Source organism: Megascapheus bottae, chromosome 29, assembly GCF_031878675.1.
Source record: "Megascapheus bottae isolate mThoBot1 chromosome 29, mThoBot2.hap1, whole genome shotgun sequence".
NCBI classification, from domain to species: Eukaryota; Metazoa; Chordata; class Mammalia; order Rodentia; family Geomyidae; genus Megascapheus; species Megascapheus bottae.
The window spans coordinates 8,133,426-8,154,996 of NC_143537.1; the positions used below are offsets into that span (position 1 = coordinate 8,133,426).

Here is a 21,571-nt window from a genome sequence, read left to right on the forward strand (position 1 = left end):
GCCAGCAGGAAACAAAAGTTATCACTCTCAATGAGAGGGAGAGATGGGAGAGTCAGAAGACACCCCAGGTGGGGCTGTGAGCATGGCCTAGTGGTAGAGTGCTTGCCTATCATGCATGAAGCCCTTGAGTTGATTCCTTAGTACCACAGCCCAGAAAAAGGCAGAAGTGGTGCTATGGCTCAAGAGATAGAGCACAAGCCTAGAGAAAGCCCAAGGATAGTGACCAGGCCCTGAGTTCAAGCCCCAGGACTGGCAAAAAGAAAACACCCCAGGAGGAGAAGGTATGGTTGCCATCTCAGTTGTCCTGTCTAGGACAATGAGAACCCTTTGGGAAGAAAGGCTCTGTTCTCTTAGGACACTGGGCAGATGAAGATGGGATTATAACGTTCTTCCCCATACATCTGAAGCTGGATGTAGGGCCTCAGTAAGCCCTTGAACTCAATTGTCAATGTAAAGATCAGGGACCGATCATTTACATTGAAGAAGGAGATGGTCGCATCCTCCATGTTCAGGAAGATCCCCACTCTCCTAGGTGGAGTTCTGGGGAAGAGGTTTACTTTCTGACGCTGCATTGTGAAATATTGCTTGTTTCCCCAAAGTCCAAGGAGCCAATACCCATTGTCAGGAGACAAAGTCACATCCTTCCTTTTCCTGTCCACATCATCCCTGCATACTCCCAAGTACCAGCGCTTGTTATAGCCCACATCTACTTCCCAGTAATGTTTTCCTTCTGAGAAACCCTGGGAAGCAACCACACACTTCCTTGTAAATCTCTTCTCTGAGAAGTTCACCTCTTGCAGAATCTCCGTACAGATTACAGAACTTAGTTGAGTAATATTAGTAATATAGAGTTGAGGGTGAGCTGATTCTGGGTCCAGAGTCACCTCCACTGTGGCCAAGTAGGGAAGAGAGAGAGCATGAGTTATTGATGTGAGCTGAAATAGTGTATTAATCTTTTTTTTGGCCAGTTCTGGGCCTTGAGCTCAGGGCCTGAGCACTGTCCTTGAGCTTTCTCAAGGTTAATGCTCCACCATTTGAGCCACAGCACCACTTTCAGATTTTTCTGTGTATGTGGTACCAAGGAATCAAACCCAGGGCTTCGTGCATGCATGGCAAGCACTCTACTAGTAGGCCACACACCAGGCCAAAAAGATATTAACTCTTTGAAATACTCTTTGGAAATCAGATGAGTCCCAAAGCCAGAGTCTCCAATGGGCCCTGCCCCTCAGATATCTTTCTATCTTTAGTGGAGTCCCAGGGTTTCGTTGATGCCTGGAAGTGTACAACTGTGAGTTCAACACAACCTTACATCTATATCTTTGTTTTACTTCCTATTTGATTTATGAGGAGGATAAACCTAGCCACTGTCCAATGGGCTTCCTTCACCCTCATCCCTGGCCAGTTACTACTTTACTACCTGGAGGTCTCTCTGTGAACTCCACCTTGGCTGACTCAGGCCCTGCTTGGCCCCTCTCTAGACCTTAGCTGACAGCGCTTCTGCTGGGAGAAGCTGTGTTTTGGAGTGGATGAGGACCCCCGCATCCTCATCTTCAGGTCAGGTAGATCCCATCTCCATCACTGGTTAGCTCCCTCTTTGAGGAAGCTCTGTGCCCTGTCATCTCCCTCAGGCATCTGGTATACCTGCATGTGTCTTGGCCATTCTCCATTCTGAAAATAAGCAGAGAGAGTAGATAGTTGAGTGCCTGCCTGGTGAACAAGAGGCCTGGTGAGGGGAAAGACCCAGAGTGTCTGCACATTTGGAGGAGTTCTGATGAGGGCCAGGGGCCCCCTCTACAAAATGTAACTTATCCACATCTGTAGGCTGTAAGGGGTTGCCATCATTACACACTTGCGGCTGCAGGACCCCACAGACCTCAGGTCACAAGATTCCATTAATCATGGACTTGGAAGAGGAAGATATGTGATGGCTGGGGAAGAACATATCTTCTCACCTGTTTGCCCATGCTTCTCTTGCTGATCTGAAATCAAAACATAGAAAAGGTTCAGACTTTAGCACTGAGGTCTAGAGAAATCCCTGCATGAATGTGTGGAGAAGGTTCAACATGTACTCTTACCTAAAGTTTCCTTGAGGTTTGCTGAAACAACAAAACCAGAATATTCAGTTGTAATCCAGGTCTGGATGAAGGTTCAAACATCAGGCTTTGGGTAAGGGGGAACTGAGGAAAACACCTTGCAGTGATTTCATCATCCTGAATCCACATATCCTCAAAAGAACTCATGAATCAACAATTCTCCCCCCTCCAAAAAAAATAGCTCAACAGGAAATCTTTACAGAAAATTTTAAGAAGATTCAGACCCTGTTGTCCTCCCTATATCAGAGGATCCATTCTTTCACCGATGAAAGAATGGGGAAAGTAAGGTACTTTTTGTTGTTGTTCTGTCTGGGATTTGATCTATGGGCCTACCCCACCCCTTGAGCCACAGTATCACTTCCAGTTTTCTGGTAGTTAATCGGGGATAAGAGTCTCACTGATTTCAGTGTCCACCCTGGCTTTGAATTGTGATCCTCAGATTTCAGGTCCTGAGTAGCTAGGATTACAGGTAGGAGCCACCGGTGCCTGGCTAGTAAGTTACATTTTATTTGCACTGTCTTCCCAAGCTTCCTGTCTTGCCTGGCGCCATAGTAGCAGACAGATGGCCTAAACTGTGGAATGCGGAGAACTCTGCATGGAGTACAAGTGCCAGAACTTGATGACTCACTCACCTAATTGTGCCTTCTTCTTCCCTGAAAAAGAAAGAGTACTGAGTGGTCAACCAGGCGTAGGAAGGATGGGAGTGCGGGCGCGGCACCTGCCTCAGGTGGGATGACCGTGGCTAGACAGGGCTTCCTTGCACTCCACTTTTGTGCTCTGCACCCATCCCCGAACTTGTATTGGAGTTTCCAATGGGGTAAAACAAGCAATAAGGAGCATTCCCTCCCTTTATATAACTGTCATCTTCATATAATCCTCCCTTTATATATCTGTCATCTTCATATAACCCTCCCTTTATACAACTGTCATCTTTATAGAACCCTCCCTTTCTATAACTGATATCTAATATCCTGTGGCATGAAAGTGGGGTTAGGGAGGGAGAAGGTGGCTGGGTAGGGGAGGTGGGATTATGGAATTCACTCTCTGAGGATCTCTGTCATCCTCAAATGGAGAAAAAGGCCTCCCGGTGTAAAAACTCTTACTGTAGCCAAACTGATGACAGCCAAAGAGCTGTATGTCTATTCTCTAGAGTACCCACACCCTGTTAGAGTGTGTGTCTGCTTTTCTGCTTGTCTGCCTACTCCCCTACTCAATAAAGGTTGACCAAGTTTTATTACCATTGTGACTTGTCCAAAAATTCTTATTTGTCAATCCAAGTCAAGGACCCTAAGCAGAGTCTCTAGTCTTATAAGAGAAAGTTCACAAACCTTTAACCTTCATTTGGTGACATTACTATACCTGGGAATGATTATTATTATACACATACACACACACTTCTATTTCCTTTTTTTAATTTTTATTTTTTGCCTTGAACTCATGGCCTGGGCACTGTCCTTGAACACTTTATGCTCAACGTTAGCACTCTGCCACTTCAGTTACAGCACCACTTTAAGTTTTTTCTGTGTATGTGTTGCCAAGGCTTCATGCATGCCAGGCCACACATTTATTTGTTTGTTTATTGTAGGTCATGAGGCTTGACCTAGGCCTGGGCACTGTCCCTGAGCTCTTCAGCTCAAGGCTACCACCCTACCCTTGAGCCAAGCCCCACTTCCCATTTTTTAGAGGTTCATTAGAGATAAGAGTGTCAGGTCCTTTTGTGCCCGGGGTGGCTTTGAACCTTGATCCTCAGATCTCAGCCTCCTGAGTAGCTAGGATTACAGGCGTGAGTCATCTCGCCTGGCCCCACACTTTTATGTCTTTTGCAAAGTTTTCAACTACAGTGTAATATTTGCTAGAATCTTGGTGCTGTTCTTAGAAATTTCTATTAATTCAACAGTACTATGAAGCAGATCTCTCTCTGGTTCTGTCACAGGATGCAAGTAAAACTTAGTGAATTTTCCCTCTAAAAATAGGGACTCTTTTCTTTGGATCCTTAGTTTTGATTTCAGAATAAGAACTTCTGGAAAAGTCATGGTGGTAAGAAAACTGCTTTATTGAGTAGGTAAACAAATGTGCAAGCAAGCATGCAGGTAAACAGTCAAGCAGAAAGGAAGGGGCACTCTAATAGAGTGGGTTCTCTTCAGGAGAGACAGAAAGACACACAGTCTCTTGGCTATTAGGGTTATTTATAGGGTAAAGGCAGGGGGCCTGACTTCAAAGTGTTTTATCTTTGCTCCATTCATTCCAGATGTCATACTTTCCCAGTTTCTGGGCGCTGTTGGCATTTCTGCCAGGGAAGAATGCATCATACTATAAAACACAGCCTTATCTTTGAGATAAGCAGGGTATCTGTTATTTTTTGCTTACATTTTAGGAGAGCATTTCTCTCAGAAAGGCATATATCTTATCAGACAAATGTTAATTGCTGGAGTGAGAGAAATGCATCTCTCAAGAGGAATGCACCATGTTGTGTTGTCCCTCTTTGAAGGAAAGATAGTGCTTTTCAGTTTCTACACGCCGTCTTTCTCAGTTGCCTTTACCAGGCCTCATTTTCCTCCATGTACCATGCCTTATTTTCCCCTAAAAATTTTGGTCTCTTAGTAGCTGAATGAGCATCTCCTTTATTTGCACTAAGCTTACTATACCTCAGTTTCCCCTAGTCTATCCTGCTTCAATTCTTATCCCTACACGTGAATGGAAAGAGCTTTGAGAGGGTGTGGCCTTCTGGGAAGTCACAAGAACTATGGTCCCCATGGGGCAGGAGAGAGCTCCAGCATCCCAGGTCTGGAAGAAAACATTCTGGAAGCATTTGTGACCCCAGTCCTGATGAAAATGTAAGCTAGCCATGGGTCCACACACTTACCCTGGATTTTGATGAATAAAATCTTCACTGAGATGACAGCAACACAAGTGACACAGAAGAATATCATGAGTAGAATACCAACCAAGAGCCAGGGTGAGGACTGGAAAATCATCTCTGAAAAACAGTTCCACAGTTCCTTTCATGACTATTGAACAGCAAAGGGAATTTAAGTTTCTGTTAAGGTATCTCTCTACAGTACAGGAAAAAAAATAGGACATTTAACTATAATTTCTTCTTTAGCTTTACCACTTGGAAGTTTTGTATAAGTCTAATACATCTGGATTTTGCTTTTTGTATAGAAAATGAGGTTTGGCTGTAACAAGGTCTTAGTGACTGCTTTTGCTAGAAACACGGACTCATTTCCACTGGGTTTTACAGATGCCTAGTGAGTCCCTGAGAACAAAGTAAAACTTCCACAGCTCTGCTAAGGTTGAGTATTGCATCTGTATACTTTTGTCACCTTGAACATGGAGTCAGGTTCCTGCTCACCTCTGCCCTTAGACACATTGATTATTTAAGAAGTGTTTTTGCAAAATTAATAATCCTTTCTTCCACATGACTCCAAGCTGTGAACTGGATTTGATTCAAAAGATTGCCAGGCTGGGAGTTTGGCCTAGTGGTAGAGTGCTTGCCTAGCATGCATGAAGACCCAGGTTTAATTCCTCAGTACCACATACATAGAAAAAACAGCCAGAAGTGATGCTGTGGCTCAAGTGGTAGAGCTCTAGCCTTGAGAAAAAACCCAAGGACAGTGCTCAGGCCCTCGGTTCAGTCCCCACGATTGGCAATAAAAAAAAAAGACCTGGGCATGGTGGCTCATGCTACTCAGGAGGCTGAGATCTGAGGATCAAGGTTCAAAGGCAGCCCAGGGGAAAAAAGGACCTGAGACTCTTATCTCTAATTAACTTCCAGAAAATGGGAAGTGCAGCTTGGCTCAAGGGTAGGGTGGTAGCCTTGAGCTGAAGAGCTAAGGGACATTGCCCAGGCATATGGTTGAATGATTACAATTAAATTATCAACTCCCTCACAAGCAGATGCACCTTTATGTCACTAATAAGGGTTCCTATGATCAATCCTGAGATAATAACCAAGCAGACAGCCTGCTATGCAAGCCCCCTACCCTTGCCTTTGTTTATTCCATGATGCCCCCAAGATCCTGGCAGCAGGTCAAAGACAGGCTTAGGTGTGGAGGGTGGTCCCTCTGTCCTGCTCAGGTCTGGTCACTCACTCCTTAAAAAATGCCAAATATGAAGCTGAATTTGTTATTCCAACTGTCTCTATTATTGCTAATTTTTCTTCTTATTTAATCAATGCTAGAATCACATGTATTTGCCCTCATCTTTCTATCAATATTTACTTATACATTTTGCAGATATGCTATAATATGTGACAGTGTTTTAAAATGGTAGTTTTTCTGGCAAAGTAACTGTTTTCCTTTGTGACATCACTATTCCCACCAGTTCTTTCTTCTTTCTTAAACATCTTTTCTTCCTAGACACTAACATATGTAATCGTTCTCACTTGACAAAGGTTTCTTTTTCTAGTTGTTTCTTACTTTTGGTAGAGAGCTGCTACCTTCCTTGTGTCTTCCTCCTGCCCCAACTCACCTCTGATCCACACTCTGGATTCTAACTCTTTGGTCTGGCCAGGGTGCTGAACGGAGCATGACACAGTCCCAGAACTTTTCTGAATGGTGAGAGGGCTCTCCACATGGAACAGGTCATGCATGTCCTTCTTCATCTTGGATTCTGATGGAATATCAGAGCCCTGTGGACTTTTCCACTTGACTGTGGGCGAGGGGAACCATCCTGAAGTGTGACAACTTAGCTGGATGCCTCCATCAGACAAACCCAGGATGGAAATGAGAGGAGAGGTGCCCAGTTCTTGGGAGAAAAAAGAAAATAACAGAATTTCTTTTTAAAAATGCATTTGCTCACTAAACTGTAAATAACTAGAAAACACATTTCCCCCCCCCCTATGAAAATGGTGACTATGGGGACTGGGAGTTTGGCCTAGTGGTAGAGTGCTTGCCTAGCATGCACGAAGACACGGGTTCAATTCCTCAGTACCACATACATACAAAAAAGCCAGACGTGCGGCTGAGGCTCAAGTGGTAGAGCTCTTGCTTTGAGAAAGCCCAAGAACAGTGCTTAGGCCCTGAGCTCAAGCCCAGGACTACAAAAAAAAGAAAGAAAGAAAAAAAGAAAATGATAATTGTAGAAGCATGTCAAGTAAGCACAAAGGACTTAATGATATTTGGGTGGGGTTTCTTGAAAATGACATTATTTTTTTTAATTAAATGGGTAAGAAGGAGAAATATGTCAGTAAGAGAGAGCAAATATGTACTGACATGGCCAGTAACCTCAATCACTTACAATCATTCATATCTCCATGCCAAAGAGAATTTACCCTCCATGGGCTTTTTCTATCACTCCTTTTGTAATCTACACAAGTCCAGGGGTCTAATAAACACTTTTTGAGCTGACCAATGAATGAAGCAATGATAACACAAGTTCTTACTAAGGGACTGATATAAAATGGAATCCCTACCTGAGTTACACAGCAAGTCTCTCTCTCATAACACACACACACACACACACACAAACACGTTTTTAAATGAATTATTAGCCATGTGTTGGTTGCTCATGCCTATAATTCTAGCTACTTAGGAGGCTGAGATCTGAGAATACAAATTCAAAGCTTGCCTGCCAGCACAGGAAAGCCCACAAAACTTTTTATCAACAACTAATTACCAAGAAAGCCAAAATGGAGCTGTGGTAGTGTTAACCTTGAGTACAAAAGCTCAGGGACAGCACTCAAGCCCTGAGTTCAAATCCCAGAACCAGAATAGAAAAAAAAGTAGTTGAACAACTATATACCAACACATTTGGACAACTTAGATTAAAAGAACTAATTAGCACTGGGAGTTTGGCCTAGTGGTCGAGCACTTGCCTAGCATGCATGAAGACCTGGGTTTGATTCCTCAGTACCACATACATAAAAAAAGCCAGAAGTAGTACTGTGATTCAAATGGTAGAGCATTAGCCAAGTTTGCTTATACACTTGTGATGGTTACAAGAATCTACACATACTATAAAATACTATAAAATAAGCACATAAAGGGAGCATGAAAAGTGTTAGAAGACTTTTAAAAAACACCTTTACTCAGGTTGGGGAGTTTTGCCTAGTGGAGGAGTGCTTGCCTTGCATGCATGAAGTCCTGGGTTCTATTCCTTGGTACTACATACACAGAAAAAGACATAGTGGTGCTGTGACTCAAGTGGTAGAGCACTAGCCTTGAGAAAGCCCAAGGACAGAGCTTAGGCCCTGAGTTCAAACCTGTTCAGGACTGGCAAAAAACAAAATACCCTCACTCCCTAAACTGTAAAGTACAGCATGGTTGCACTTAGACAATACTTAGTAGTATTGATGAAACGAGAAACGGACCTGTCACCTGCAGCTCCCAGATGGCCACATGACTGTGAGTCTGGGAGCTGAACCAGCACCCATAGAGGCCAATGTCTGAGGGGGTCACTTTCCACAGCTTCAGGGTGGCACGTCCTTGGGCAAGGGAATCCTTCACAAACACGGTTCTCCTTCGATATTGTGGCATCATATCTTGCTGGTCTTTCCCATCTCTGTAGTAATGAACCACCTCGTCGAACTGATTTTTGAAGAACCTCACTTCCATGTTCTCTGCACTTGTCTTGGGAGAGAGGATGCAGGAGAACTCTACATCCTCCCCGCTTGTGACTGAAAGGACCTTTTCTGGCCCAATCACCTGCCACTGGGCTGTGGGAGGAAAGAAACAGCAGATAACTCACTTGAATAAAATCTGTTTGGTGTTTCTTACTCAAGGCTGGAATGAGGAGCTGGCACACTGGCACACAAGGGGCAGAACATTTCTCATGATGCCCTTATTAAACCAAGTGACTCCTGCCTCTGCACTCCCTCACACCTGACAGAACACAAACACATCTTACCTCACTCAGTTCCCACAAACAACATCCTTAAAGGTGCGTACAGGCGTTCCCCAACTGCTAAAATAAACTCTTGGAAGTTGAAAATAACATGAGTCAGAAAAATACTGAATACATTTGAGGCAAGAGAAAGGCATTTTTAGATGTGATATGATTGGGACAACACAAAATAGTGTACCAAAGAGCTAGCAATAAAATGATGCTGTTTCTCCCCCACCCCCACACCTCAGTCACTGAATGGACGAGTGGGGCTGTCAGTGCAGACATCTGCTCCCATTACACCTATTCCTCACTTAAAAACCTGTACCTCAGCTTCTTTCCCCTTAGATTTCACACCCTAGATGTTTCCAACCCAGCACATTCATAGATGGACACACAGCCTTTACTCTCTGCATATCTGACATACACCCAAGTCAGACATGGGTATTCAACGGAAGAGCTCCAGAACACATCTGGAATAAACTATTCATTCTCCAATACATCCTTGGTGTGTATTCCTTCCTCTACCACTGTCTTTCTTCGGAGCACTTGTCTTGTATACATGAAGTCCTGGGTTTGATTCCTTGGTACCAGACACACCAAAACAGCCAGAAGTGGTTTTGTGGCTCAAGTGGTAGAGTGCTAGCCTTGAGAACGCCCAAGGACAGTGCTCACGCCGTGAGTTCAAGGCCCAAGACTGGTAAAAACCAAAATACCCTCACTTAGGAAACTGTAAAGTGCAGGGTGATTGCAATTAGGCAATACTTACTAGATTCAATGAAACAGGAAACTGACTTGTCACTGCCTTAATTCCCATATTTGGATGAAACTGCTCTTTTAAGTATATATTATATAATGCATTTTCCTCGGGTCCTTTCCATACATGCACAAAATGTACTTGGATCAAACTGGCATTCTAATACTCTTCTTTGTCCCTCTCCTCCTCCCACTGGGATAGTTTACATGTTGTCTCAGCCTTGCACACTGCTCTCTTAGATATTATAGATATTCTTGGTGTAAAGAAAGCAGGTGAAGCTGGGCGCAGTGTGCTCACACCTGTAACCCCAGCTACTCAGGAGGCTGAGATTGGAGCACCAAGGTTCAAAGCCAGCCGGGGCACAAAAGGACTGGAAACTCTTATCTCCAATTAACCACTAGAAAATGGGAAGTGGGGCTTGACACAAGGGTAGGGAGGTAACCTAGAGCTGAAGAGCTCAGGGATAGCATCCAGGCCAAGCTCAAGCCCCATCATCCTCCCTCCCCCCCCCGAAAAAAAAAAGAAAAGAAAGAAAAAGAAACCAGGGGAATGTAAAAGAGAAGAAAGAAAGAAAAGACTTGGGGACAGAGGGGGGAAAGTGGGAGAAAAACATGGGAAGATGTAACAATGTTTGGGAATGAAACTGTAGCCCTTCTATACATCACCCTGAACATAAAACTAACAAAAAAGACTCCATTTCAATATTCTGTAGTCACTGTAGATAAATAATTCAATCCACGGATCAACAAGTTTACAGAAAACCTGTAAGCTTACCTGATGCCAGGCTGAGGAGACTGAGAACCAGAACAAACATGAGGACCATGGATGTGTCTCTTCAGATCAAGATAACATTGTACAGATGCCAGCCAGGATGGATGGACTGTTTAGTTGAAGACAAGAGACCATTAGGCCAACGCTCCTGGGTACAGAAGATATGGAGAGGCTGCACATAATATGACAGCAAGCTGTGTTGTTCTTAGTCTCCCTCACATTGTCATGGCTGTGTTGTAGGGGACAGGAGTCTGAACTTGAATCCCTGCATTAACTGGTAGGTCATAATCATCTATCTGAAAGTAAAGTACAACGAAGATAGAAAGGAAATGGGTTAGAGGGAAGGGACTTTGTCCCAGGGCCTAGACTGTGATTAGCTGACATCACACTGTTATTGAACCTTCGAGTCACTCTTTTACCTGTGAACGATGAAGAGATGCCACAGATTGGGGGGTGGAGGGCGGTGGATGGAAATAACAATAATAATAATGTTGCTCTGGAGAGCAACTGAGAAGTTCCACGGATTTTATTGCTCTTTATTGAATATATTCAAATTTACTTTTAATAGTATTTCTGTGTTTTGAGTATCTTTGTTCGCTTTCTTTTTCTTTGTCAGTCCTGGGGCTTGAACTCAGGGCCTGGGCACTGTCCTTGAGCACTTTTGTTCAAGTCTAGCACTCTGTCACTTGAGCCACAGCAGCACTTCTGACTTGTTCTGTATATGGGCTACCAAGGAATCAAACCTATGACTTCAGGCATGTTAGGCAAGCACTCTACTAAGCCACACTCCTGGCTTCTTGTTCTAGCGTATGCGCCCTCTCTTTCTCTTTCTTTCTCTCTCTCTCTGTCTCTCTCTGTCTCTGTCTCTCTGTCTCTGTCTCTCTGTCTCTGTCTCTCTGTCTCTGTCTCTCTGTCTCTCTGTCTCTCTGTCTCTCTGTCTCTCTCTCTCTCTCTCTCTCTCTCACTCTTTGGTGGGTCATGGGGCTTGAATTCTACCTGGGCGCTATCCCAGAGCTCTTCAGCTCAAGACTACCACCCTACCCTTGAGCCAAGCCTCACTTCCCATTTTCTAGAGGTTAATTGGAGATAAGAGTCTCCACTCCTTTTGTGCCCTGGCTGGCTTTGAACCTTGACCCTCAGATCTCAGGCTCCTCGGTAGCTAGGATAGTCCTCTTCCTTATCATCTTGTTAGTGGTAGGTACTTTTTTTCCTCTTTCCTTTCTAAATCACTACATGTGAGGCATGACTCTTTCAATAGTCAACCTTCAACTCTTATACTTCCCTTTTCTATTGTAATCTTCTCCTATCAACCTTTTTTTTCTCTACACAAACAAAACAGCTCTCTTGTTTATATTTTTTGTCTCTATTCTTCCACCCACAATTCTTTGTTATGTATACTTTAACAATTAGATCACCACACCATTTCTGTGTTTCGTCAATTTTCTTCCAATCTCCTTTGCATTTCTTCTTCAATTCATCATTAACAGACATTTTCTTGATACACAAGAAGTTGACTAAGCCCAAAATAATTCAATCAACAGCTGAACAAAATAAGAATCAAATCAGGGAGAATCAAAGAAGAATCAAATCAGAAAGAAACCACTTAAGAAATCATCATACACTAGACAAATAACACAAAATACTATGTCTCCAAATACACCTACATCCGCCCAAGCTGAATGAGACATTTCCTAAACATTCAATTTCACTGGCGGTGACATGGTACATTTTCATTGCTCTATAGTGGTACCGTATTAAGAAGGTCACAGGAGATCAGGTCACCCAATTTCAACCAGAATGAACTCCAGAATGAACTAACTCTTCATAGGTTCAGGGGACACCTGAGAGCAACAAGAAAGCCAGGATAGTATACACAAACAGTTACCTAGTAGGTAACCAAAGCTCTGACTCCTCAACAGTGGTTGCAAAAAGTTCATTTTTTCTTTGAATATCAAGGGAGGTAGAGTGAGGCAATTGAGGCCCCTGCCATAGCAGTCTCCATGCCATAACAGTCTCCATGCCTTCTGAGATCCTGCCAATTACAAAAGGTCTGTGTGCCTTTATTGAACTGGTGTTTCCTGGGCTCCCTGCAGTAGCAACACGGGAGGAATTGTTGTGACATAGTACAAGGGTGTGTTTAAACCTCACCTTTGCCCAGCTCCTTTTAAACTTTCGATTTTGAAATGGTCAAATACATACAAAGTAAAATGTAATGATCTCAGACCCATCCAACATTAGCTTCAAAAAACGATCAACTTCCAGATATCCCTTGTCATCTAAATTCCCACCTAATTTTTCCTTGCCCGCCACATAATTTTGAAACAAATGAGACATTGTCTCATCCCTGACTATTTCATGAATGTCTTTAAAAGGAGATAATTAAAAACACATTATAATAATTTCTTTAATTTACACTATTCACATTACATCATCAGATATGGTTGATTTTTCTCATTTCTTCCATTATCTGACACAGTTAATGTATTAAGGGTTTAACTGCCATTCAGAGTCATTAGTTGCTCTCTTCCTTCAGTGTTTTTTGTCTCATGTTTTATTTATTTGTTTTTGGCAATTTTTATGTTGAAACAATAGAGTTACTTTTCTGGTAGTTTCCTATAGTCTGCATGTTCCTGTATGAATTAACAGTTCCTCTCCCTTCCTATATTTCCTTAGACTTCTGGGCTTCAGAAGTTTTGTTTCAGAAGTTTTGATTTTTTCTTGGGGGCCGTTACTTGGAGCCGACGATAAATATGTTAGTGTTAGGATCCAGTCCCAATATTAGGGTCTGTGATCAAAGGAACAATTCTGACACAAAAGCAGAAGTTAAACAGCGTTTTATTCTGCACCTAGCATTGAGAATTGTACTGACCCGTCAGGGCTGAATCTAAGATGTGAGTGAGAGAGGAACTCTGTCTAATCTCACAGGCTACTTTTATAGGCCACCAGTCATGTGGCTGGGCTTTGTGGCCAATGGCATCTCAACATACTTGAGTGATGGCTGGGGCAACCACACCTTTGCTGTTTGAACTGACCTATCATCTCGGTGGGTTTCTAGCATACTGCTTTGACAATAAAGGAAAGGGAGGGAGTTTCCTGGCAGGACAAGGGGGTAGGGTGGGTAGTAATTCTGGTAACCCCACCTGGTTTCTCCCAAATCCTTTGTATTACTTACTAGCTTTCCTTAGCACCCAACAATAGGGTGTGGCTTTTTTTTAAAGGCACATTATGGAATTCATACACTTAATATACAGACTGAAGCCTCAATCAGTTTGCCAACCATGTCAGCCCCAGATTTCTCTTGTCAGACCCAGGCAGAATTGAAGAGTCCTTAGCCCCAAGACATGACACGGTGTGCCAGGCTCACTCTCTCTCAGCAGACTCCTCGGCAGCCATCTTCCAGGGACCCTCGGTTCCTTTGTGTGGCTTCCAGGGGATTTCTACACTTCATGTTCAGCATCTGCAAACCTTTCATCCTTCTGGGCCAAGACTTGCTGAGCTAAGAAAACACCAGTTCCCGTTCGTGGAGAACATGGATGTTCCCTTGGGGCCTCAGTGGTCCTAAGAAGAGGTTGAACTTGGGACACAATCCGTGCACCCTCCGCCATCAAGATCCAAACAACAACTGGGTCTCCAGAACCTGAGGACTACGGCTACTTCCGGTTTCTAGGCGGAAGTGAGCCGAGCCTCCAAGAGCGCTGCACCGCGGTGGTTCCTCCGCCTTGGTTCCGCCTCTGTAGGAAGCACTGTTTGCTGTGCAGATCATCGGAGACATACATTCAGAGAGCACAGCTTGTGCTGAATGCCAGATCTACAGGCAGGTGCACGGTAGGGATGTCTACGGGGAAGAACATGGCTTTCTCCCGCTGTAGCTCCGGCCGGAGCGGGCGAGTGGGGAATGACTTTCAGGAGGACCGGAAGTTGCTGTTCTGAGGGACGGACCGGAAGTGGTTGCTCTGATGGACAGCACGTGTGGGGCCTGCTGCTCACACGAAGCCAAGAGCTCAGTCTGGTGCCAGGGAAGGTGAGGACTTGGCCTGGAACCGACTCTCCAGGCTCCGGGCTGGCCTGCCTGCTTCCCCTGCAGCTGCCCAGGGAAGCAGAGTGGAATTAAGTTTCCCTAAAATGAAATTTCTTTTCCCCAGGATTCAGTCACTGGAGATGATTGGTGTTTTTTGCCTGTTGAAAGACTTGTCAGGTCCTTCTTGAGGCACAAATCCCTGTAAGCTCCTAGGTTCATTGAGAGTCCGGTAATTGAGATAGGAGAGGGCCGGAAAAATGGGATGTGGGAAACAGCAGCCAGTATTGTAGAGAATAACTCTTTCTTTCCTCAAAAAATTCCCACTCCTTCAGTAACCAGCAGCATAAAGTAGAAGGCAGCCTCCTTCTCCCCTTCCACCTTGCCCAAATGACTAACGCAGGTGGAAAACACAGGGGCCAGAATCATATAAAGACACTTGTCTTAGGGGAGGGGAGGATTTGGTAAAGGAACTCATTTGTGGCTTGACCACATTGTGAGAATCTGAGGTCTTCCATCAATTTCCATGTGAGTGGGGAAGCAAATTTCCCAACTTCCATAGAGATGTTTCTTCAGAAGAATGCAGTCCCCATTGACAGTAGGCCAACATGTTTCATTATTAGGAGAATAACCTACCACTGGCTATTTTGAATGTCTACAGACATTGGATAGTTTCACAGCACCTCTACCCCTAACTATTCACCTGCTTCTCTGAGTGCTTTTCTGCTTTCTAATAGGACCTTTGACCCAGCCTAAAGATTCACTTTCTAGTCCTTTAGTCCTGTCCCTTTTAATTCTGGCAAGATAGATAAAGGTTACAAACTCCTCTCACGAAAATTCAATACCTACAGGAATATGATCACAGTAACAATAGTCAATATTCCTTTTCCATGCTGTGTCTTAATCCTTAAGAGCACTTGATGACAGATTTCTCCAGGTTTCTTCCATTCTCCCTTCCAGCTCAGAGCTCCACAGCGCCATCTGCCACACGGATTTTGTACAGTGGAGGGAAGCTTCAGTATGTGAATGGAAATTGCTCATCCATAGTAAAGGGCAAGCAGTGAAGAAAAGAGCACCACTGCTGGCAAATTCAGAAGGTGAATTTCCTTAATGCAGACACATTTCTGTAATGAAGAAAAACTCACAATTGATATCAGAAAGGTATCTGATTTAGCTCAGAACAGGCAGGTCCTAAAGGAGAGCACTGAATTAAGCAGCCACATAAATATTTGACTTGCAAATTTTGAGAAAAACTAACCTGCTACATCCAGGTTGGAGGTCTCCTAAATACATACAATTCCTCTTGGGTGGTGCAAGGAAAATGGAGATGGAAAAGGAATAGGCCAGACTTGATTATCAACAAGAGAGGAACACCGAGGGGCCTAGACCTTTCCGTGGGATTGGAGGTTGTGCGAGGGACTAGATTTTGGGGGTAGGTTTATGTGGGGCTTAAGAAGGAAGCAAAATTAGAGAATGGGTTCTGGTCTCTTGGGGGCCCAAGGCGATGTTCTTGGTCAGACCCACAGTGGAATATTCCACCTGTTTTGAGGAACTGTAATTACTTGGGGACCGAGGGTGTTTTTGGCACAGATAGGAACAGCCCACCTGTGGACAGGTATTTGGTTGTTAGTCTCGGTGCACCTAGTGTCTTGCTTGACCCTGGGGAATAAGGCAGGACTTCAGGAGGAGTTTAGCAATCTGATTCAACTTAGGTTTTGTTATGTCTAATTCATAAATAACTTGTATATTCTCCTGGTTCACAATGGATGGCAAAGAAGAAATGTATATTTTGAACTTCAAATCTTGTATTCAGCAAAAAAATCACAATTAAAAGAACATGTAAGTACCGGGGTCTGGGCACTTTCCCTGAGTTTCTTTTGCCCAGGGTTAGGGCTCTACCACTTGAGCCAGAGCTCTACCTCCAGGTTTTCTTGAATTATTTATCACAGATAAAAGACTCAAGACCTTTTCTGTTCAGGCTGACTTTGAACTGCAATTCTCAGAGCTCAGCCTTCTGAGTAGATAGGATATAGGCATGAGCCACAGACATCCTGCAAACCCTTTGCCTATCTTACAATTGTTTCTAGATATGTGAATTTTAAGCACATATGGGGGAGAATTACAGTGCACACAAAAGTAGAAACAATGGGGGCTGGGAGCATGGCCTAATGGTCAAATGCTTGCCTAGCATGCATGAAGCCCTGGGTTCAATTCCTGGGTACCACATACACAGTAAAAGCTGGAAGTGATGCTGTGGCTCAAGAGGTAGAGTGCTAGCTTTGAGCAAAAGAAGCCCAGACCCTGAGTTCAAGCACCGGGACTGGAAAAAAAGTAGAAGCAATGAAAAATAAAAGTTCTTCCATCCCTAGTTAGCTGTGAGCTTGATCATGAATGAGTGTTGAATTTCAATGGTGTATCTTCATCCCTTCAAGATGAAGATATTTACCTCTTTATACTACTTATATTTTTATTTATCTCTTCATTTTCCATAGGTTTGATGGTTTAGTATCTTTAGGCCTTACTGAGCCTAATGTGATTGTTTAAGAGCTGGCTACATTTTTTTTTGTCATGGGACTTGAACTCAGGGCCTGGGCGCTGTCCCTGAGCTTTTCACACAAAGCTATTGCTCTACCACTTTGAGCCACAACACCACTTCTGTTTTTTGTTTTGTTTTGTTTTGTTTTTGGTGATTTATTGGAAACAAAAGTCTCATGGACTTTCCTACCTGGGCTAGCTTCCAACCACAACTCTAAAATGTCAGCCTTCTGAGTAGCTGGGATTACAGGTATGAGCCACTGTGAACGGCTTAGCAGCTTACAGAGATATTAAAGACTGGCCCCGTCCCTTACTCTTGTCCCCAGACTCTGAGATCGAGTCTGTAATTGTAAGCTTGGGAGATCTGGTCGCTGGGTTGGTGTTTGTGGACTCTCAGGGGACTCTTTGGCTTTACCTTCTTCAGTCTCTGTATTCAGGACTCATCTGGGCCATGGGATATGGCTTCACGGCTGATGTGAGATGCTGAGGGCTGACTTTAATGCACAGGGTGGGCTCAGACTCACATTTCCCCAACATCATCTCCTTGACTCTTGACTTACTCTTTCTCTCCCCCCTCTCCCCCGCATCCCACTATTATCCCTTTGGCTGATGGAAGGCTGCTGTTGATGTAAGCCTATGTCTGGTTCTTTTCTTCCTTATCCCCTCTAACCTAAAAAGTAGAAACACAGGGATGCTGGGATTGTTCTGATCTGAGAAGAAGTGCCTGCACGGGGTCTGCCTGCTGAACTGGTTTCCTTGGAGAAACAGGTGAGTGAGGATCTTCCTCCTGTGACCTTTTACTGGTTGTCTGTTCTTTTTTTTACTCATTGCTATGTGTTTAATCTGCCTCTTTCCTTCCTCCTATCTTCTTTCCTTATGAACCTTTTCCTTTCCTCTTTCCTTGATCTTGACTAGGCTCTGATATGGGGTTGAAGAACCATCCATCATGGCTGAACAGAGTATGAGTTATACAAAGTGAAGGTGAAGGAGTTGGAAGGAGAGGGATGATACGGAATACAATGTTCTCCCAGGTTGTGGTCAGATGTGCTTAAAGATATCCTCAGGTTAGTAAGGATGGGATGAATGAGGAGACAGAGGAAGGCTCAGATTCAACTTCAACCGGCCATTGAATAATTAACAGTCAGGGAAGAGGGTAATGGCCTCTTGATTAGTGTGTGTTGGGAAAGGAAAAGGCCAGGGGAGCAAGCCAGAAAAGCCAAGAAGAGGGTTGGGAAATGGAAATAGAGGTCAGATAAATAACTGGATAGACTCCGAAGACAGAAAAGTGTTTTTCTTCATAAACTCAAGCCAAGCTTGGCGCTGGTGGCTCATGTCTGTAATACTAGCTACTCAGGAGGCTGAGATCAGAGCCCAGGCCGGAAAGTCCATGAGACTCATCTCTAATAAACCACCAGAAGACTGGAAATGGAGCTGTGGCTCAAAGTGGTACACTAACTTTGAGCAGAAAAGCTCAAGGATAATGTCCATGCCCTGAGTTTAAGACACACGCAAGACTGAGTTCAACACACACACACACACACACACACACGCACACACGCACACACGCACATATGAAGTGTTAGATAAGTGAACTCACACAATGAACTTGTGGACTTTTGTCCAGTGCAGCTGCCAATAATCTCTATCTAGTAGAAAAACAATATGTCCAATGGTTATAATGGTTATGGTTTATGGCTGTGAGGACCATTAACACATGTAGAGATATAGCAGCAAGGTCATGTCAATGTTTCTACATTCAGTTACTTCAAATTAATTCATTTCCTCAACTGCTCTTGGAACGAATCAATAATCACCTTATTGAGTCCCTCAAAACTCGATGGGCTAGTATTCTACCACTTGAAACACACCTCCAGCCTTGGTTTTTGCAAGCTATTTTTGAGATAGGGCCTTATAAAGTTTTCTCAGTGGCAATCCTCCTGTTTTCAGCTAGGAGTAGATAAGATTATAGATGTGGTTCTTTAGACATCTTACTGAATTTGTGTGTTTGTATGCGCAGGTGTGTGAGCCTAGGTGTGTGCGTGCACATGCATGTGCTGGTCTTGGGGCTTGAATTCAGAGCCCAGGAACTTCTGTGAGCTTTTTTTTTTTTGCCAGTCCTGGGCTTGAGCTCAGGGCCTGAGCACTGTCCCTGGATTTTCTCAAGGCTAGAGCTCTACCACTCGAGCCTCAGCACCACTTCTGGCTTTTTTCTATGTATGTGGTACTGAGAAATCGAACCCGGGTCTTCATGCATGCTAGGCAAGCAGTCTACCACTAGGCCAAACTCCCAGCCCTTCTGTGAGCTTTTTTTGCTTAAGACTAGTGCTCAACTACTAAAGCCACAACTAAACTTCTAGCTTTTTGTGGGTTAACTGGAGATAAAAGTTCTACAAACTTTTCTGCCCAGGCTGGCTTTGAACCTTGATCCTTAGACCTCAGCCTCCTAAGTAGCTTGGATTACAGGTGTTAGGCCACCAATTCCTGGCCTCCAAGAAGTATTCCGATCCATATATTCTTTTTGACTTAATGTTTTTGTGTCCTTGTCTGCAACCATTCAGAAATCATTCACATTCAACTTAGTTAAATCTCTGAAAATTCGCACAACAATATGCTTTTAATCAATCATTTTATATAATGACCTTTAGCCCAACGGAATCTCTTTTTTCCAATAATAGTTTTATTTTCCAACAATTTTAGGCATGTAAGTTGAGTTTTAAAAAGTATTTTAAGATTACCTCTCACAGAGAGTAACACACATATATTTTCCCAACCTTTCACCATTGGTAATATTTTACATCATTATAGTATACTTTCAAAATCAGGAAATAACATTGCACAATACTTGACTAAATATGATTTCCTAAAGTTATACTTAGCAATTTTGCATCAGCCATTCATCAGGAACATAATCTGTCCTTCTGTTTTCTATTTGTATAATGTCTGACTTTTTAGCTTTGGTATCATGGACCTTATAGAAAGAGTTAGCAAGGGTTTACCCTCTTCAATTCTTTGTCTAGGAATAAAATAGATGCCAGAATAGCACATTCCAAGGGCAGGGTATTGGAATGGTGAAAGCTGAGTGAATGTAGAACAGATAGAAGTCATATTGGGGAAAATGTAAACAACTACTGTGCCAGTAGTAAAAAGGCAGGTTAATCAGCTCTCTTTTAAACTTCCCTGTGACTTTTGAGTGGGGAATTATTGTTCTCAGATGAACAAGTAGCTTCGGAAGAGGCACATGGGTCTAGTAAAGGATCATCAGTGCCTAAAGGAGGGGGTGAAATGCGAGTCCTTCTAGGAAATTTCAAACAGTTCAAGGGGATTGACACATATGGACAGGTCACTGTTTCTCCGGTGGCAGGATCTGAGGGCACAGGACAAGGAGGGCTGATCCTGTGTGTCACTGGAGTGACTGTTATGGGAGTGACCATTTCCCCATCTTGTGGATTGAACTGGATATAGGGCCTCAATAACCCTCCAAAGCCACATGTCAGGGTATATATGAGAGACAGGTCATTTATATTGAAGAAGGAGAGGGTCCCACGCTCGTAGTCCAGGAATATCCCCACTTGCATAAGGTTGCTTCTTGGGTAGAGGCGGATTCTATTGGGATTGTTTACAAAATAAAAATCTGTTTCATGTCCAAGGACCCAGTATCCATTCATGGGAGACAGATTCACATGCAGCTTCTTCCTGTCCACACTATCCCGACACACCCCCAAATACCAGCTTTTATTGTGCCCCACATTCACTTCCCAGTAATGCTTTCCTGAAAAGAAACCCTGACAAGTCACCAAACACGTTGCTGCAAATCTCTTATCCAGTTCAGCTACCTCTTGAGGAATTGCTTTATAGGTTACAGTTGTCATATCAGAAATGTAGAGCTGGGGGTGAGCCATGTCTGGGTCCAGAGTCATCTCCTCTGTTCACATTGGGGAAAGGAGAAAGATTCTATGTTTATGTTGGGGAGTGGGAACTTGAACCAAGCCCAGAATTCACTGTCTCTCATTAGTAGTGCTTGGTTTCAGGTTGTGATTTGGTGAGGCTTAGAGCCACATGCCCCAGACTTTTCCGACTTTCCCTTTTCTCATATACAGACAGAGCCTCTCTGTCATTTGAGATCACAAACACCTCTGTGTCATTCTGATCCCACAAGCCCATTAAGTGAGTTTGTGGGGGACCCACAAAGGAATCCAGTAGCCATCTTTCTTCTATTTATCATTTCTATCATTTCCTGCCCAACTTTACTTTGTTCTTCATCAGCTAGGTCTCCTGAATGATTCCCGCATCCTGGAGCTTTGTCTGTGAACCCTTTCCCTTGCCCCATGACTAATTTTTTTAAATCCAGTCAGTTAGATTTGAACTTAGGGTTTGGATGCTGCGCCTTAGCTTTTGTGCTCACAGCTAAAGCTCTGGTTTTCTGGTAGCTAATTGGAAATAAGAGTCTCACAGACTTTCTTACTCCAGCTGGTTTTAAACCATCATTCTTAGATCTCAGCCTCCCGACTAGCTAGGATTACAGGCATGGGTCACCAGAGCCCAGCTCTCTTATAACTTAATGAGGGCTGAGAAATATAT

At 43.6% G+C, this 21,571-nt stretch overlaps 1 protein-coding gene and 1 pseudogene across 1 annotated transcript; both read right to left on the reverse strand.

The window, feature by feature from the left end:
* Positions 1-76: 76 nt before the first annotated feature.
* Positions 77-14,566, reverse strand: LOC150044619 (butyrophilin-like protein 3). The gene is made up of 10 exons (XM_090320714.1): positions 13,616-14,566; positions 10,447-10,739; positions 8,404-8,748; positions 6,564-6,839; positions 4,957-5,070; positions 2,726-2,746; positions 2,076-2,096; positions 1,953-1,979; positions 1,642-1,668; positions 77-889 (listed from the first exon to the last, which is right to left on the reverse strand). The coding sequence occupies exons 2-10, from the start codon at positions 10,493-10,495 to the stop codon at positions 351-353; spliced, it is 1,419 nt and encodes a 472-aa protein (XP_090176840.1). The 5' UTR covers positions 10,496-10,739; positions 13,616-14,566; the 3' UTR covers positions 77-350.
* On the reverse strand, positions 14,048-20,910 carry LOC150044620 (butyrophilin-like protein 8 pseudogene; annotated as a pseudogene).
* Positions 20,911-21,571: the final 661 nt, after the last annotated feature.

Excerpts from the sequence above, each read along its gene's own strand:
- LOC150044619 (XM_090320714.1), bottom strand. The coding sequence starts at position 10,495 with ATGGTCCTCATGTTTGTTCTGGTTCTCAGTCTCCTCAGCCTGGCATCA. Across the intron at positions 8,749-10,446 it reads TCTCCTCAGCCTGGCATCAG|CCCAGTGGCAGGTGATTGGG; the intron begins GTAAGCTTACAG and ends TTCCTCCCACAG. Across the intron at positions 6,840-8,403 it reads CTGGGAGCTGCAGGTGACAG|AACTGGGCACCTCTCCTCTC; the intron begins GTCCGTTTCTCG and ends TTTTCTCCCAAG.